The sequence below is a fragment of the Trichosurus vulpecula genome, chromosome 8, assembly GCF_011100635.1.
Source record: "Trichosurus vulpecula isolate mTriVul1 chromosome 8, mTriVul1.pri, whole genome shotgun sequence".
In the NCBI taxonomy this organism is placed as follows: Eukaryota; Metazoa; Chordata; class Mammalia; order Diprotodontia; family Phalangeridae; genus Trichosurus; species Trichosurus vulpecula.
The window spans coordinates 266,212,191-266,227,939 of NC_050580.1; the positions used below are offsets into that span (position 1 = coordinate 266,212,191).

Genomic DNA, 15,749 nt, shown 5'->3' on the forward strand with positions numbered 1-15,749 from the left:
TACATGACTCCACTACATTTGGGGCACCTAGGTGGTGCGGTGGATAGAGTGCCAGGCCTAAAATCAGGAGGACTCACCTTTCTGAATTTGAATCTGGTCTCAGACACTTACTAGCTGTGTGACCCTGGGCAAGTCACTTAACCCAGTTCTTTATCTGTAAAATGAGCTGGAGAAGGACATGGCAAACCACTCCAGTATCTATGCCAAGAAAACCCCAAATGGGGTCACGAAGAGTCAAACACGACTGAGACGACCAAACAACAGTAAAGAGTTTGACCTTCATACGGCAGACAACAGAACCAGTAAGGAACCTCGATCAGAGCGGCATGATTGAATCTATGTATGTTTAAGGAGGATGCGTCGGGGTGAAAGATGGCTTCATGAGGGAGGAGAGGAGAAGGGAGAAGACTTCTCAGGAAGCTGTGTTAGGTGTGTAGGTGAATAGTAATGAAGATCTGTGCATGGTTTGTCGCAGTGGAAACACAAAAGAGGGGACAGATGTAAGAAAGACTGTGGAGGTCAGTTCCATAGGACATGGGGTAAAGGAGCCACAGGAGGCTGGGCCAAGGAACAGTAACGTCATTGAGAGAAATTGTGAAATCAGAAAGGTTTGAGGGCGAGATGACAAAGCTTGGTTTCAGGAATGTTGGGACATACTGGAAAAATGTCATGTAGGTACCTAGAGATAAGAATTCTCTTCTAGAGACATAGACGTCTCTCCTTAAAGAGGAAGGCCATATGGTAATAGTGGGAAAAACACCTGGCGTGCTCTGCAGACAGATGACCCGAGTTCAAATCCCCCGCTGGAAGCTTATGACCTATGTGACTTTGAGAGAGTCACAGCCTCTCTTGGTCTCAGGTTCCTCTCTCTAAAGTGAGCGGGGTGAACTAGATGGCCTCCCAGGTCCCACCTAGAACTATGATCACTGTAGTCAAAGGAGCTAATGAGATTCCCACGACAAAGAGCCTAGTAGGGGACCAGAGACAGAACTCTGAGAGATTGAAATCGACTTAAGAAATTAAGAGGAGAGTCGTAAGCTAGCAGAGACAGAGAAGAGCTGGAGAAGTAAGAGACCCTTGAGAGCGTGGTGTCTCTTTTGCCAAGGGAGAGAGGTGACGAACAGCGTCAAGACCTGTAGAGAGATCAAGGTGGATGAAGACTCCTGGGAAAAAAGGACGTTGAATGGCTACCTATGAGAGACATTTCTGGTGAAGAAAAGTCTTCTAAGAGCTTCAGCTATGAAGGAAAGTTGAAATGATTCCTTCAGTCCTCCCCTACCCTGCCTCCAAATCTTCCCTGTGGACATTTCTATTCAGTTTTTCAAAACTTTTCCAAAGTCCTCTCCAAGTGTTTTGTGAGGTCTCCTGAGGAAAGAACATTTGTTCTATTTCTGGTTAGGCTGTTTTCTGATCATCTTCCTCATCTTCCTTCATTCTGTGTATATATTTATATTCCATTAGGAATTCTAAAGCAGCTTTTTTTTTTTTAAAGAGCAAAAAAATGTGTGAAATTATTTTACCCTTCGAGTCCAGTGGCAATAAAATGGAGATCCCTGACTCTTCAGGTTTTTTCTTAACCTTTCACCTTTTAGTGCTGTTACGCTACATCCTTTTCAGTTCAGGTCTTGCTTTATCTTCACATAAGGTAAACACATTCCCACCCACCATACTTACTCTCTTTTTCTTAAAGAAGGCTTCTCTTCTTTCCCAAGAGGGGCCTTTCCTTTTTACTCATTAGAGAAAGGAAGTGAAAAAGTGAGCCAGAAGAGGACATTGAGGATGCCTTACCAGTAGTTTCTGCGAATAAGTAGAGGAGACATTGGAACCAAAAGAGGAAGAAAAAAACCTCAAGAGTTCAATCTGGAGAACAACCCCAAATTTGGGGACCGCAGATTAAAACCAGTCCGGATGCACAAATATGAGATGGGGCGGGAGGCCAAGGGTGTCGGTCTAGCTCTTTGCTCAGGTGTGCCAGCGTTCACTGAAAAGCTAGAAAAGGAAGAACAGGTTCTTTCCTGGCAAGTTTTTGAGGCTAAGGCAAGGATGTGGTAAAGTTCATGATAACTTTTTATACACAATAAGAACAGTCCGAGGTGAAGCAGTGCATCCAACTATGCTCTTTAAGACCACCATTTCATTTGCTGTGCGGGATAGACTAAACCTTTTTATGATAAATTCAGTTTTAGTAAAAGCAGATTTCATCTATTTAGTATGTTACCACCTCATCAAAAAATTCAGATCCCCTAGAAAAGGTACTGTCACTTATTGTATGAGGACGCACAAAGATTCCCTTTGTAAACCGTGATGGAGCTTAAGTATATTTAGTTTCTTAGTGTTATTCCTGTACAAACTCGTCCCCTTCATACAGACACGAGAAATGGAAACTTTTCACTATTACTAGAAATGTCTAGTCCGATTCTAGGATTGTGTTTGCGGCCATGTTAATACAATGCTTTCGATAGTTTGGACGTGGAAAATTTTTTCTGTCCCTAAACCCAGAATTTAATTATTCCTCAAGTGAAGCTCTCTAAGCAACAGAAGATCCTTAACTTGACCTTCCCCCAGATAATGTTTAACCTGGACAAAGTGCACCTGATTTTGGATGAAATGGTGCTGAATGGCTGCATTGTGGAAACTAACAAGGCTAGAATCCTCGCTCCTCTACTGATTCTGGACAAAATGGCAGAAAGCTGAATAAAGAAGCCCTGTCCTGGCGGCACAGAACACCCCCCTGCAGCTGTGCCCCCAGAGACTCCACAAGGCCACGCATAACGGCGAACTGGGGGCTAGTGCCAAAAGCAGGGTTTGGGGATTTGGGGATTCCCATAGTATCTTCAAAATGTGATAGGCAGTGAAAATTATTAACTAAATTACCAACTGTAATACTAAGCATATTTCACACTTCTTACATTTTGTTAAATGAAGAATCTGGGCAGTCAATTGAATTTAACAAAACAAACCAAGGAGTGGTAGGATGAGGTGGGAGGGAAGCTTGATATGAAGTTTGAAAATTGGCTTGAAAAATTACATAAATGATGGAAATGTAGATTGTGTTGTTTTCTTATTTAAGATATTTTCTTTTTTGGATAAATTTTCTTTTAAATTTGAGTATATCTTCTAAATAAACTTTTCAAAATTTAATCTGATTCCATTTGCCATTCTGCAAAAGCTTTTGTAATTAAACTTTCAGGGCTCTATAGCAATTAAAATATCATTATCAAGTAATGGATAATTAGAATCAAAATAAAGTGTTGTCAACTACCCATTCCACTGCATCTTCAAAGATTTTGGCTGCCTTGATGACACCTCATTATGTTCACTGTCATTTAATTTGCTTAACATTAATCTCCTGTTTACATGAAAGATGTAAAGACCTCCCACCCTACTTCTGTCTGACCTAGCCCACTTCTCCAAAAGAACCACCATCACTAGAATCGGTCTGTTTTTGTGTGCATGGGGAGAAGGGGAAAACCCGTGTGAAGGATAAAGACATTCTGCCACCTTGTGGAATGCAGCAGGGCTTCCTCCACCGTTTTGTGACAGCCCCACTGTCCCAAGTCAAATGACCATGTTCACGGAGTATTTGAAAAAACACCAAATACCACAATTATTATTAATTGGGTCCTAGTTCGGTTCCTCCGAACTTAGAACATTTTTACTCACTTAAAAATGTGCATATGTAAAGCCAGAATCTAACTGTAAAAACTGAGGGACAGAAGCTGCATTCTAAGGCAAATCTTGGGAAAACTGGAAGATATATCGAAAGGAAGAACGCAGAATACGTGAGTAGAAGTGACCATTGACAGCAGCATTATAGAGACCTAGGGCCATGGGGAAGCCCAGGCTGCAATGAGGTCTTTGAGACATACAAGTTAGAAAACACTGCCCTACTTGGTGGGCACTTCATTGGTCGCCCATGTCAGGGAATTACTGGAACTAGTACACCAAGACTCGGCACCGAGGGAATGAATGCACAAAATTAATTTCTGGGTCGTACCAGAATAGCAGCTGTCTTACATCTTGGCACAGATTTTTAGAACCTTGTGAGCTTAATGACTTTATAAAAATGCTAGGCAGGTATCACTGAAGAAATCCTACTTAGGGAGCCTCACATCTGTTAGTTATCTTCCTTCCCAGAGTGGCTCTTCAACTTTTTTCTTGTTTGTTTTTGAAAATGACCATTGGCCTAAACCAAACAAATCAGTAATGGGTAAGTCTAGGAAAAAAACTGCTGCGGTGGACTGAGTAAAAAGTAGGAAGTTTACTACCTGTGTGACCTCAGGCGGGTCACTTCATCCCTCTCAGACAGGGCCGCTGTGTTTCTTTTGCTTAAATATGCTTCTTTGTTACAAGGGAGGCTTCTATGAGGGAAGGGAGACATTGGAGGTGTATGTAGTGTGTATCAATAAAACACTTTTTTAAAGAAGTGGGCAGTACTATCCCCACCTAGTATTCGATAATTTCCAGTCGTCGATGGATGATAAAGTCCAGCATCAGGCACTACCACCTCTGCCCCTCTTGGTACGTGTTCCACACTCAGCCTCGGCTGCTCGGTTCTCTGGCAACAACAAGTCTGCTGTCACTCTAAGACAGGATAGGAAGACCCTGAGATAACCAGGCTGCGCTGCCCCTTACCGCCTGTGTGACCGTGGACAAATCACGACACTTCTGGGCTTTAGCGTTCTTACCTTTAAAATTAGGGGTTTCGACGCAATTCAAGTTTCCTTCCAGCAATTAAATCCTATTAAACTCAGGCCGAGCAGCTTGCTTGGGACACACAGACACAGTATCACAAGGTATTAACTACGCACCAAAGCAACAAGGCACATAAAAAAACCAAACATTTCTGAAGTCTCCAGATAATTCCTGACTATCCTGTCAAATCCAAGCTGATTGTTACCAAATTAATTATACCCTTATACCAGATTCTCTGCAAAGATTCGGTGAGAGTGACAACTGTGGACAATTATTTAGATTTACATAATGGCCACACTACAACATAGAAAATGTATTTTAGCACAAAGTTTTAGTCGTGCGCTCATGGCCTTATCAAGACAGTTACCACCACCAGTATTTTTGGATTAAAGCAAAGATCGTAAACTTCAGTATTGCTGTTGTGTTTTCATTTAGACCTTAATTCGCACAGAAAACTATGAGAGTGACGGTGCGGTGAAATGCGATTTTAAATGTGGCCTTCCATAGCGCAGCCGCACCTTCTCCTGCAGCGTGTGAATCTTTGACTGTGATAAGACCACTCAGATTCTACAGGAAGGAAACGCTCCGGCTGGGTGGGTAAATGCGCAATTTGGCTAAGTCAAGGCTAGTAATGCTGACGGCACAAGCAGGTGCTTATAGTCTCAAGAGTTTAGAAACTGCGAACTAAGGGTTTTCAGTCCTGCCTTCAAAACCAGGAAGCTGCAGTGGAAGAGAGCTCCTCATTCTGACGCAGCTTTCTCAGCATCAATAAGAACTTAAGACTTACATGTTTCTGTAGATACCAGGGTAATAGATTTGGTTTTTAAAAAGTTAATACAAGTAACATGGTTGTTTCTTGCTAATGTAACACTAAGACTGAATATACTGTTTGAAACAAACACAAGCCAGGAAACATAAATTTTACATTTCAACTTCAATAGGTGAATTTACTCTAGAAAAATACATTTTTTCATGTCATGATTTCATAAAATGAAATCTGATAGTAAGAATAAAAGATAGTCTGGTCAAGCTCAAAGTGATGAGTGGCAGCGAATTAGTCACATGACACAAATTTGTACGCTGCAAACATTTTAATGATTATTGTTGAGCATACACATTGGAATTTTTTTTTTTACTTCAAACTGCAACAAGTTAAATAAATGTTTATAATATACAAAGAAAATACAACCAAAAGCAAAACTTGCTTTAAGTGTGCCTTGCACCTAGAACCAGTGTTTTTTTAATTTTTATTTTTTTAATATAGCTTTATTGTTGAGCTGCACAAACACACTTAAGAATTTGATCTTTATAGCAGGGCATTAGGAAATAAAAATATACTCCCACTTCAAAGAAATAAGAAGGTTGTGCATGATTATATGCCAAACTAAAGAGAGAACACTAGAATACTCTGGTAGTGCGGCATCGTTCAAATGAGAAAGAAAAAGCTGGAGATGCCCAGTAACTCTCTTAAGTTTTAAGGAAGCAGATTTTTTGACCAAATAGCTTAAAAGCCAGCAAAATAGGGATCAGTGATGGCAACTGTAGTGTACAGGGCATGAAATGACAAATTTTACACAAATGCACTGTAAGAAATTTTTCAGCGAACACTGAAGATCTGAGGAGCTGCTCTTTGGAACGATCCAACAGGACCACCTCATTCCAGTCACGTGAGCCCTTGAAGCATCACACAGTGTTCTGTGCTATTTCCCCGCTGGCTGGGTATTTAAAAGGGATTCGTCTTGTCTTTAGCAGCTAACAAACTTATTCCACAAGTTTCTAAGCCTCAAGGCAAGTGTCATCAGCACACAAACACGAGGCTTCACGATTATCAGAAAGTCTTGGATGTCTTTCACTGCACTCCACAGTTCAATTGAGATGAAAGCCTTTCTCCATAGTAGCAGCTAGCAGGCGTTCTCTCATAATCTCCTCAGAGGAATATTCAGGCAACTTAAGGTAATGCACACACGTGTTCACCGATGGGTAACTCGCATCCGTAGCATCGACCTACAAAAATGAAAAGGAAACCAACGATCACGACGGATCTGCTGAACTGCTTGTAGTTTTTCAAAGTCACTCAATGATAAAATTTCATCTGGAGCCCCGCCAAGGACAGTCTGTACCTTGCGTACGACAGTCAGACGGGGATGAAGGTTGGCCAGGCCACCGGGGGGCAGAGTTGAACAGCCAGTCGTGAACTGCAGGAAGGCTTTCCTTTCATCCGATGACATACCACACAAAACCCTCACAAACCGCAGGAAACCAGGGCTGGACCAAAAAAGAAGAAAATTAAAGTCACAGAAACTAACTAAATGCACGACAGTCAGTACACGTAGCCAGTATCACAGTCTGCAAGCTGACTTTGGTCAAGTACCATCATGTATTAACTGCGATTATTTTCAAAATGACTACAAAAGTCAATATAATTCTGATGACTTTTTAAAAAGCAGATTTAAGTAGTCACAAATGGAGAAGTCAAGAAAATAAGTGCTCTCTCCCACATTCAGGTGACTTTGCTAGAAAGCCTTCCAAAATCCTCTATAGCACAAAATTCTCTATTTCCTTCTGCGCTATACTACAGACTACATACTTTCACTGATACTACAAGCTGATCCTGGGGAAGAAAAAAGGGCAAAACTTTTAAATAAAGGCTTATAAAGAGGCTCAATTAGCACTGGCTCTGGAGTCCAAGGCCCTGGGTTCAAATGCTGCCTTGGATGCTTGCTACTGTGTACAAGCCTGGGCAAGTCACATACCTATCCCTCCGAGGTCCTTCCAGCTCCAAATCCTACCACATGATGAACTGAGAGCTGTCTTGTGAGAACCAGCTCAACGTACGGTCATTAAAGGGCAGCGCAGGCTGACTTCGGACACTTACAAGTGCTACAGGGGACAGGTTTCTGGGAAGATGGCGGAGGGGGTCAGAAAATTCCAAGCTCTCAAGATTCTCCCCCACAAAAAAGAATAGGGGCACCACCGGGATCTTCCAGGGACAGTCTGAGAAGATCTGAAGGAGAACCCCAAGCCTGGGTTTGGCCCCGGTGAGGAGTAAACACTAACAACAAGCAGGCAAGCCCCTCGGCCCCAGCCACGGGAACTTTTTACCCCAGGATAGCGAGGGGAGTTGTGCGTTTGAGCCCAGGAAGATGGCGGGAACCTCTCCTGACAAGGAATGCCAGACCCGGCTGTGCTGTAAAGAGCAGTGGGGGTGAGAAGGAACCAGCACACGCCCCGTGAGTGCAGAAGCAGTGGGGCAGAAAGCCCCTGGCTGCGGGCACTTACAGGAGGTTTGGCTTTGGTTCCAGGCTAGAGGAGAAAACTAAAGATCTGGGGCAAGAGGCACCAGTTCCCATACCCCAGGGCTAGAGGTGATTACAAAAATCAAGTTATTACTACCAAAAAAAAATGCACAGGCAAAGGAGAAAGAATCCAACTACAGAAACCTATTATGGGAATAGAGATGACTGGGGTTCATCTTCAGAGGAGAATATTGAAGTAAAGAAATCCCCAGAAAGCAACGTCAAACGGTCACCTGCCCAAAAAGAATTTACAGAAGATCTTAAAAAAGCCTTTAAAAATCAAATGACAGAAATGGAGGAAAAGGTAGAGGATAAGATGGAGAGAGAGTGCCCTGGAAGCAACGAACATGAGGCTGGACAGACTTCAGGAGACAGTGGAAGACAGAAGGGCCTGCCAGCTATGGTCCATGGGGTCATTAAGAATCAAACACGACCGAACAAATGAACAACAAATGCATTAAGTACTTGTTAACTGAAATGATTTTACAGGGGAGGAAATTTAAATCTCAAGATCAAGTGACTTTCCCAGAGTAATTGGCAAGCACCGGTGGGACAAGAATTCAGGGCTTTAGTAACTAATGAAGAACTAAGGATAAAAACCAAAAAAGGGACTAACCCAAAGATTAGGTAATATAAACCAGCCCCAAAACATTTCCCTTAAACATCAGCCCTGAAAGCAATAAATAGTTGTCTGGCATCTTCCTTACATAGTGCAGAAACATGTACAAAGTAGGCTCACAATATGGTGCTGGCTTGAATTATTTTTGAAAGCAGAAATCTTGGCTCATCCAGAACATAAATGAAGTTTGTTCTTAACTGTGAAAAGCTTCCTTCCCACCCCATCAATGTTAAATTATTTACACGAGACCATTAAGTTAATTAAAAAAAATTAATAACTATATTTGTCTTATCTGCTAAACTGCTATCATTACAAGTAAAAGTTCATGATAATCTCGCTAAAATTCCTTAGTATATGGATTGCATGTAATTTGCTAAGGGGGAGGAAGGGGGTGGAGAGTGGCGATGACAGGGGGTTGAAACGGGGTTAGTTTGCATTAACAGAATTTTTGTATAAATGACTTTAACGCCTCTAGGAACAATTTCATGCCATAGGAAATTTCAAATGGAAAAGTAAGCTCCACAATAAAGTAACAATTTACAGAAAAATACACCTTAATCCTTTTCTCTCAATCTTTTTTCTTTCATAACTAATAATGGAAACTGAATTTATAATAAAAAATGTCATTTTATTAAAAACACACTTTTACTCCATTTGCATTACAGAAGTTATGATGCACATACCTATCGCGTGTATAGCCTAGCTTGGGCTCGGTATAATTGATAATATCTTCAGCAGCCCAAGATGGTGACTGATTTCCACAAAGAATCATCTGGACTTCTTCATGGCTGAAGGAGCTCAGCTTCTCCATTGGGAAGACTTTATTAAATCCATCTTCATATATAAACAAATTTTTTAAAAAATCACTAAGAATGAAAACTCCATTTCTAAATTCTGATTTCAAAACAGTTTTAAATTATAATATCTAATGTAAACCAAATGAAGAATACACTACTAAGTCATTAAAAGGAAATAGTTACGAATAAGTGATCGACTTGAGTTATATACAATTTCTCTGCTAAATCACTGCCACACACAAAGAACAGGAAACCAGTATGAAACCCCTATCAGTGTAGATGACCCTCCCCGGCCCACCTAGGCTGGAACTGGCCATAATTGGTGCGTAACCACTGTACAATCCAGTCTCGTTTTCTAAGCATTTGTAGCTGATAAGTATCACTTTTGCTGGCATCTTTTCCAGAAGAAATAAAATGTATTATTTCACTCATCTCGACAATGTTAAGTTCCCACCCAGCTAAAACCCCTGGATTTCATGATCTTCAGAAACTCATCATTCTGAGAGATTAAATCGACTCAAACTCACCCATCCTCAGATCATTTCCTACTCCAGCCGCAGGACTTCATCATGCTCCTACGCCAGTTAACTTTCCCTATCCTCCCTCCCACTTTTCAGCTGTTCTTTATGTGTTCTCTTCCCCCATCACATTATGAGGGCAGGGACTGTCTCATACCCCTCTATGTATTCCCAATGTTTAGCACAGTGCCTAACCCATAGCAGGCACTTAAGGAAGGAACTCTCAACTAGGCAGAATGTAGGTATGCTGTCCATTTTACAGATGAGTAACAATGCAGTTATTAAACTATGTCTAGAGTTTAGCAACCAGCGTCCAATGAACAGTCAGAGGAGTGGGGAGCTGAGCCCCTCAGAAGATTCTAACAACCTCTTCTTGGTTCCCTTCAAGTCTCACTATCTCCTTTTTTTCTGGTGGCAAACTAGATGGGAGATAGAACCACCCTCTATGGGGAAACCTGCAAAAATCAGGCAGTATTCATTACAGAAAAGTTAGCCAAACCATCTTTCACCGACAATTACCAAGCCTAGTACCTTGCCAATGAGTCCCTATGATTTAGCTCCACCCCCTCCCAAAAAAGTGTCATAAAGGGAAAGCTAAAGAAAGAGAACCCAAATATTAACAAACAACACTAAGGAGATTTTATTAAAAAGAGAACCACGACTAAGAATAATTTTTTAATGTATTCAATTCCTTCACTGTAGTTAACCTAAAAAAAATCTCCGAAAGAGTTTTCTTGTAATAATTGAAATTACCTCTAAAAGCCTCCATCTGTTTCTGAATACCCGTCTGCATGCAGAAGTCAAACATCAGATCTACATATTCCTCGGCATTGTCCATTGTAATCATCTATAAAGGAAAAAAAGGAGATGAGCCATCCCTATACTTGTCAAAGAGTGTTTCAGGTGCTTCCTAATGCACGTAATATTGATCAAGATACTATGAGAGAGAGAAAGAGGGAGGCTACCTCCCCCTCCAAGGTAAAGCTATAAAAGTCCTATCACTGAAACAAAACCTTTACCTCATCTTCACCTCGAGGTTTGAGATCCACAGCTGTAAACCCATAAACTCTGGAGGAAGGACAGAACTGGAAATTTAAACTGAAAAGAAAAAGAATAAAGGATTCATTACCAGTCCAAATTGCTTAGGTATTGAATACTAACTAGGAGTGGATCCTTTCCCATGGGAACAGTAAGGAAAAAAACCCAACACTATAAAAATTGACTCATCTCTTAATATTCAATCAACCATAAAGATAAAGTATCCATGTAAACTCCCTGCAACCAGATTAAAAAACAACCCCCCAAACTCCAGATTCCATCTGCACAGTTACTAGCCAATTAAGAGAAAAGACTTTTGCTGTAACTTCTCTGCTTCTGTTTATATTTTTATATATTTATGATGGTTAGTGCATATTTAGGATTTATATTTGTGCTTCCATAACTAAGGATGTTTGATAAATACAAATCTTATTAATTACAATGTAGATTTAACTCATTTTCAGGGTCCAAATTTACTTTACTAAGACACCAAATGCTTTTCTTTCTGAGCCTTTTCACATCATCCTGTAGCATACAGCTCTCCCATCCAAGCAATCTACCCTTTGGAGATAAAGCCCAAAGAGAATTCAAGCCACGGCTGTTTGTCTTTAAACCTAGTGCTTTCTTCACTACACTACACTAAAGCAAGCCTAGTACAAAATGCTCACTGGTTTATTTATTTCTAATGGAATTCAACAGACAGGCCATCAGGTCTATTCTTAACACTGCATGACATTCATGATGGTAACACTGACAAAAATGACTCTGTATAATCTAGAACAAGGAGAAATGAGAAGCTTAAACTATTTATGCCTTCAGTTTAAATAATTTTAAAACTTTTAACATTATGCTCTGAAAAGAAACCATCTACCTATCAGCATGCCAGCTTTTTTCAGATCCCTCATATTTCAGCCATTCCATTAATTATAAATGTGTGAGAGGCAAAGGTTTGCTCGCTCTCTCTCTCTCTCTCTCTCTCTCTCTCTCTCTCTCTCTCTCTAGACTCTACACATTCTTAAGATTCTACTGGCTACAACAGGAGAAAATTATTAACTTTGCGAAAAAGGGGTTACCAATTCTACACCACTGCCACTGAAAAACAGACAAAATTCCAGGTGTAAATCTATGATCCTAAAAAGTAACTAACATATAATGACTTATGGAGAAGCAGCATGGTTTTAGTGGCTATGGAACTGGCCCTAGACAGGAAGACTTGGATTAAAGTCGTATCTCTAGTATATACATACTATACCAGCTGTGTGTCCATGGCTGTCACTTAACCTCTCAGTGCCCCTAAACAACTCTATGTTGATCTGCATTTATGAAGAGAGTTCCCACATATATAAAATAACAGGCCCAGACCAGCCCGCCCACACCCCCAAAACTATGAACACTTGATAATATAAGCACAATATTAGCAAAACGAAAGAAAAAAAGCCTCTTAAAAACAAACCCAATCCTGTAGAGATAGCAGGTTCAGCAGAATTAAAATGAAAATGTTAACAAAAATATCTGAGGCAAATGGTACATACATAGTGAACACAAGAAAAGGTTTCTATATGGCATACGGCATCTGCACCTTGTATAAAAAAAAGAAAGCATTAAATATCTGGTCACTGATTTAGGCTGGCATAGGTCCCAAACCAATGCCTTCTTCTCCCAAGAACAACCTAAAAGCACTTGAACTATGAAAGTATGATGTCAAATTTAGAACTTGAGGTTTTTAATTATTACTATGATTACTATTCTTACCTTTCAGAAAGAGTAATCCCTACCCCAATAGCAGAGGTCTAAGTGCCAACAAGAAATCACAAATTCCTACAGAACTTAACATTTTTCTGGGTCTGTTAGAGCACTGCTCTAGTTTAACACTCGTTCACTTACTGAGGTTTAAAGCCAAGTAACAGATGATTTTTCCATAAACAGGCACTCCTAAATTGGGGGGACAACAAAAGAAAAAGGTTTTTTGAAGCTATTAGGTTTAAAAAGCACATGTCTAAATCTTACCCTAAGTCCTCTATGCTAAGAGGAGGTCCAGAACCTGATGGGTTCTTCAGCATTAGATCTTGCAATCTCGTGTTCTTATCATCTTCTGAAAGACTTTTGTTGCCTAAGATTTGGCGCCTTTTAACAGCAAGGTCTTTAATTTCTTTTAAAAATCTGGCTCTGTGTGGATTTACGAGTTCAAAATCTTCCCAGGTTAAAATCCCGTTAAACCAAGCTGGGGGTTTTGGTTTGGGTGGATCGAGAATAAATTCTGATTTTGAATCCTCTTCAAAGCTTCCTACCGACAGCGAATCGTGGCCTTCCTCTGTAGACGCTTCAGACTGACTTTCAGTACAGTGTAAGTCTCTGTCGCCTCGTGACTCGTAGATCAATTTACTCATATTGCTTTTAATGTCACCCATACACATGAGTTTAAAGAAAGGCTTAGAGATGGGTAAGTCCACAAGTCTATTGTCCTGAATGCATTTGGCCAAGAAAATGCCGAGGAAGTGAAAGAGTTTTGTGATTCTTTCAAGTTCGTCACTATCTTGTGGGAACGGCGCCGTAAAAAGGCCACATGATCTTTGCACGTAGTACCCAGGGGGTTTCAATCCACCTCCAAGATCAACCTGAGTGTTGTAAAAAGAAGAAAATGATTAGACTGCAACTGAATCATATGATAAACCTAAGGGAGACTGGGGGAACCCACAAACATAACCTTTTGTCCACTAAATTCTAAATCTGTATTTCTGGTGGCTGAACTGTGTTGTTAACAAGCATTAACCTAATTATCAGTGCTCATGTCACAGCATTCAGAGTTTCTCTACTTTACTGGAGGCATAATTACCATGTGACTTACATTAAACCTTAATTCCAGAGACCCCTTTTTCACCCACCTATATACAGAAGAATGGGGGATGGGAGGGCGCCCCAAAGAGCAAGAGTGGGAGTGGAGATATTTTTAATTTTAAAAAGTCAGGTATTCTGACATCTCAATAAAGAATAGAACAAGTTTGATATTACTTCTACATCAATCTTACAGTTCCAGAATTCTGTAGTTCACATGACCCATGTTCATGGGTCAGTATCTCTAAGTTTGTGAGTACAAGATGGGGAAAGTGATCTTACATGACGCGATTCATCATCTGGGAAGTCATCATCACAAAGCCATGTTCCCAGTTCAGTTCTCTGGAATTCTGCTGCCACCAGAGCATAAAATTCTAGCGTAGGTCCCAAGCCAGTCCCTTCTTCTCCCAAAAACTCAACCTAAAGAAGATTGAGAAAGTGGGCTTAAAATTGGTTATTAAAATGTTTCGATAAGGTAGATGAGAGATTGCACATCTCATTTTAACTTTTCTGTGTGACTGAGTCTACGTGGTTTGTATATCACTCAACAAACCCTATAAGTAGCTTAAAAATAAAATTCTTCAATGTCTTTGTCAAGATAAAACGTAATATTTAGACACTACAATGACAATAGTAGCTGTTACTCCACTAAAGAGGCAATGTAGTAGAAAATGAGACGCTGAGTCAGAGCTCTGTCCTTATTCTGGGGTATAATTATGAATCATGTGACACTAGGAAAGAAGTTACAGCCTCTCTGGTCCTCAATTTTTATGTGTGTAAGTGAAGGAGCTGGCCTCCTTTCTACTGTAGAAAACCATTCTAAGTCAAATTCTGTACCTCTAGAACCGACTTCCGATCTGCGTGTATTTGCATAACATTCTCAGCCCATTCCATCAATGAATCACCGCGGGGAACTTTTACTCTTTCGTGTTTAAGACGACCAACTCTAAACTCTCCCGGATCATCTCGTCTCACGGTACTCGTTGTTCTCGTCCGTTCAACAGTAGCCTCACGCCTATTCTGCAACCACACGATGGCTCTAGAAAGAACAAAAAATCATGTGCACATGGAACATATTCTGGAACTAGTAAATGACCTATGCTATTAAAAATTTTTAGTTAAGACACTTTTTTAAAATTCAGAAAGAGAAGTACAAACTCTACCATCAACAGCAACTGTACAAAAGAAATATGGGAAATCCACTCCACACTAAGTCCAAGAGAACAAATATTACAAGCCTCCTCTTACACAAGTAATAATTTACTACAAAATTAGCATTCTTATAGCCTAAAGCAGGGCTGTCCAAAATGTGGCCTGCCTACAAGCACAGAAATTTACATAAATGCTTTAGTAAACACAGCGGAGCTACTGCAGATCTCTCCCTAAAATGGCAAATCAAAATATATTGTCTGTTGTTTTACCAAAAACCTAGGGTTGGACAGCCCTGGCGTAAAGCGTCACTTATATTAAAACTAACTTTTTTTTTTTTTTGCAGGGGGAAGGCAGGGCAATTGGGGTTAAGTGACTTGCCCAAGGTCACACAGCTAGTGTGTCAAGTGTCTGCGGCTGGATTTGAACTCAGGTCCTCCTGACTCCAGGGCCTGTGCTCTACTCACTGCCCCACCTAGCTGCCCCTAAAACTAACTTTTCTATAAAGAGCTTGTTATTTGTGCTTATGTATGCGTGTGCGCACGCACACCTGTGTTTGTATGTATATAGAGAGGAAGGGGTTAGAAGAAGACATCAGTTTAAATCCTGAATATGGCATTGATTAGCCGAGTTAGCATGAACAAGTACCTTAAATTCTTTGGGCCTCAATTTATTCAGATGTAAAATGGGGATAACCCATAGTGACCTGATGGCTTTTGTGATGCTCCAATGAGATGCTCAAAGCAAAGTGTTTCAAAAATCATAAGGTGTAATACACAATTCACACAGGAAAAATTTCCAAGTA

General features: G+C 40.5%; 2 protein-coding genes across 10 annotated transcripts in view; one reads left to right on the plus strand and one right to left on the minus strand.

Moving 5' to 3' along the window:
- The window catches only part of AP4S1 (adaptor related protein complex 4 subunit sigma 1), a 57,578-nt gene extending 48,245 nt beyond the window's left edge, over positions 1-9,333 (plus strand). For 3 of the 6 annotated variants that reach the window (XM_036736779.1, XM_036736771.1, XM_036736773.1), the window contains one exon: positions 2,566-3,265. In XM_036736779.1, coding sequence (XP_036592674.1) covers positions 2,566-2,694 — 129 coding nt within the window. In that variant the 3' untranslated portion in view covers positions 2,695-3,265. Of the gene's footprint in view, positions 1-2,499; positions 3,266-9,275 lie in introns of those variants that run through there. The other 3 variants (XM_036736774.1, XM_036736778.1, XM_036736777.1) reach the window with 3 other exon arrangements.
- HECTD1 (HECT domain E3 ubiquitin protein ligase 1) overlaps positions 5,727-15,749 on the minus strand; it is a 104,638-nt gene continuing 94,615 nt past the window's right edge. For all 4 annotated transcript variants that reach the window (XM_036736766.1, XM_036736765.1, XM_036736763.1 and 1 more), the window contains exons 36-43: positions 14,633-14,834; positions 14,078-14,215; positions 12,971-13,578; positions 10,945-11,023; positions 10,679-10,772; positions 9,294-9,444; positions 6,816-6,960; positions 5,727-6,699 (exon numbers count right to left, since the gene is read on the minus strand). In XM_036736766.1, the coding sequence (XP_036592661.1) occupies positions 6,562-6,699; positions 6,816-6,960; positions 9,294-9,444; positions 10,679-10,772; positions 10,945-11,023; positions 12,971-13,578; positions 14,078-14,215; positions 14,633-14,834 (1,555 nt within the window). In that variant the 3' untranslated portion in view covers positions 5,727-6,561. The remainder of the gene's footprint in view (positions 6,700-6,815; positions 6,961-9,293; positions 9,445-10,678; positions 10,773-10,944; positions 11,024-12,970; positions 13,579-14,077; positions 14,216-14,632; positions 14,835-15,749) is intronic.